The 1,404-nt window shown below is 42.9% G+C and overlaps 1 protein-coding gene across 1 annotated transcript in view; it reads left to right on the top strand.

Annotated features, from left to right (window-relative positions):
• The window catches only part of MGAM (maltase-glucoamylase), a gene marked incomplete at its 3' end in the record, with an annotated part of 95,881 nt that overhangs the window by 83,589 nt on the left and 10,888 nt on the right, over positions 1–1,404 (top strand). The window contains exons 47-48 of the mRNA XM_011995495.1: positions 227–337; positions 665–727. Of these exons, the coding sequence (XP_011850885.1) occupies positions 227–337; positions 665–727 (174 nt within the window). The remainder of the gene's footprint in view (positions 1–226; positions 338–664; positions 728–1,404) is intronic.

Raw genomic sequence — 1,404 nt, 5'->3', positions numbered from 1 at the left:
GTTTGGGAGCAGGTATGGGCTTTGGTGGAGAAAGAGTTATACTTTATTTCCATGTTGCAAGTAGATAAATTGAAGTGCAGTAAGAATTCTGTATTTCCCAGGACTCACAGATAGTCTACAGTTCAGGTGGAAGCCAGCGAGTTCACCCTGGAGGAGTTTTCCTTTATTCTGTTTCTCCTCATTCTCTGGCTTTGGTTTTCCCAACTGACTTATGCTTTGATTTCAGGATCCAGCTATTTCTGGCAATGAGACACAGCCCTATCCTGCCTTCACTCGGGGCTTGGAGGATGACATCTTCATCAAATACCCAAATGATGGAGACATTGTCTGGGGAAAGGTATAATCCTAAGGGATGATCCACTAGTCCCTAGGCTGAGTGTGGGTCACGGTTAGAGGGTCACACGCCTGTGTATGTTATCTTTGGCATTTTCTATTTTGGCCCAAAGTCTGAAGCTCTCCTTTTCGTAAACAATATTTGTTGATACAATTAATGAGTTTTAAAGTAATGTAACATGTTATGGAATTCACTTTTCTTTATGTCAATCCTACATGATAGTCGAAGTATCATCGCTCCTAGGACATGGTTTATACAACAATTGCTTCGGAAATCCTATGTAGGGGAAACTGTCTCGTGCAAGGCTACTTAGCGTGTTTCTCTCCATAGGTCTGGCCCGATTTTCCTGGTGTTGTTGTGAATGAATCTCTAGACTGGGACAGCCAAGTGGAGGTAAAAGGGTCTTTGTCAATTTGGGTGGAGTCAGTGTTTCTAGGCAGGGGCAGCCGTTCCTGGGATTCTGGACATGCCTGTACCGTGGACATGGACATGACAAGGGACAAACACTTAGGTCATGTGTCTTGGGTGTCAGTCTGTGCCCATTACCTTATATGGAGTAATACTTTACTGTCCACTGAGATGTAGATATGTATTATTATCCTTGGGATTCAAGACCAGAGAGCTTAAATTATTTTTCCCCAGTTTTAGGTGACAGAGTGGTGATTTCAATTCCAAGGCTGTCAGATTCCAAAGGCCCAGGAAATTTCCACTGGGCGATACCTCCTAGAAGTGCTATCTTTTCCCTGGACTGGCATACTTACTGTTGTTGCCGTGGTTTACCCTTTCTAACAGTCTTCAACCCTGGAAGACTGACTAGGTCTTTTTCTTTGTATATCTTTCTTTTTTTCCCCCTGAACAGGTTCCCAATCTTTACACTTATAAGTCCTCCTCTGAGCCCAATCTTTCCTTGGGTTTCTCAACTTTGCTTTTACCTCTCAGTTTCCAACCTTATTGTAAAACCTCCTCTCTCCTGGGGACAGTTTGTTGCTTATAATGGATCCAGGTAGCCTTGCTTCTGGACCTGAATTTTTTTTCCAGATTCACTAAGCATTTCTTGCTTGAATGAATAC

The sequence above is a fragment of the Mandrillus leucophaeus genome, unplaced genomic scaffold (genome assembly GCF_000951045.1).
Source record: "Mandrillus leucophaeus isolate KB7577 unplaced genomic scaffold, Mleu.le_1.0 Scaffold49, whole genome shotgun sequence".
In the NCBI taxonomy this organism is placed as follows: Eukaryota; Metazoa; Chordata; class Mammalia; order Primates; family Cercopithecidae; genus Mandrillus; species Mandrillus leucophaeus.
Note: the sequence above shows the minus strand (reverse complement) of the source record. Positions and strands in the feature narration are given on the sequence as shown.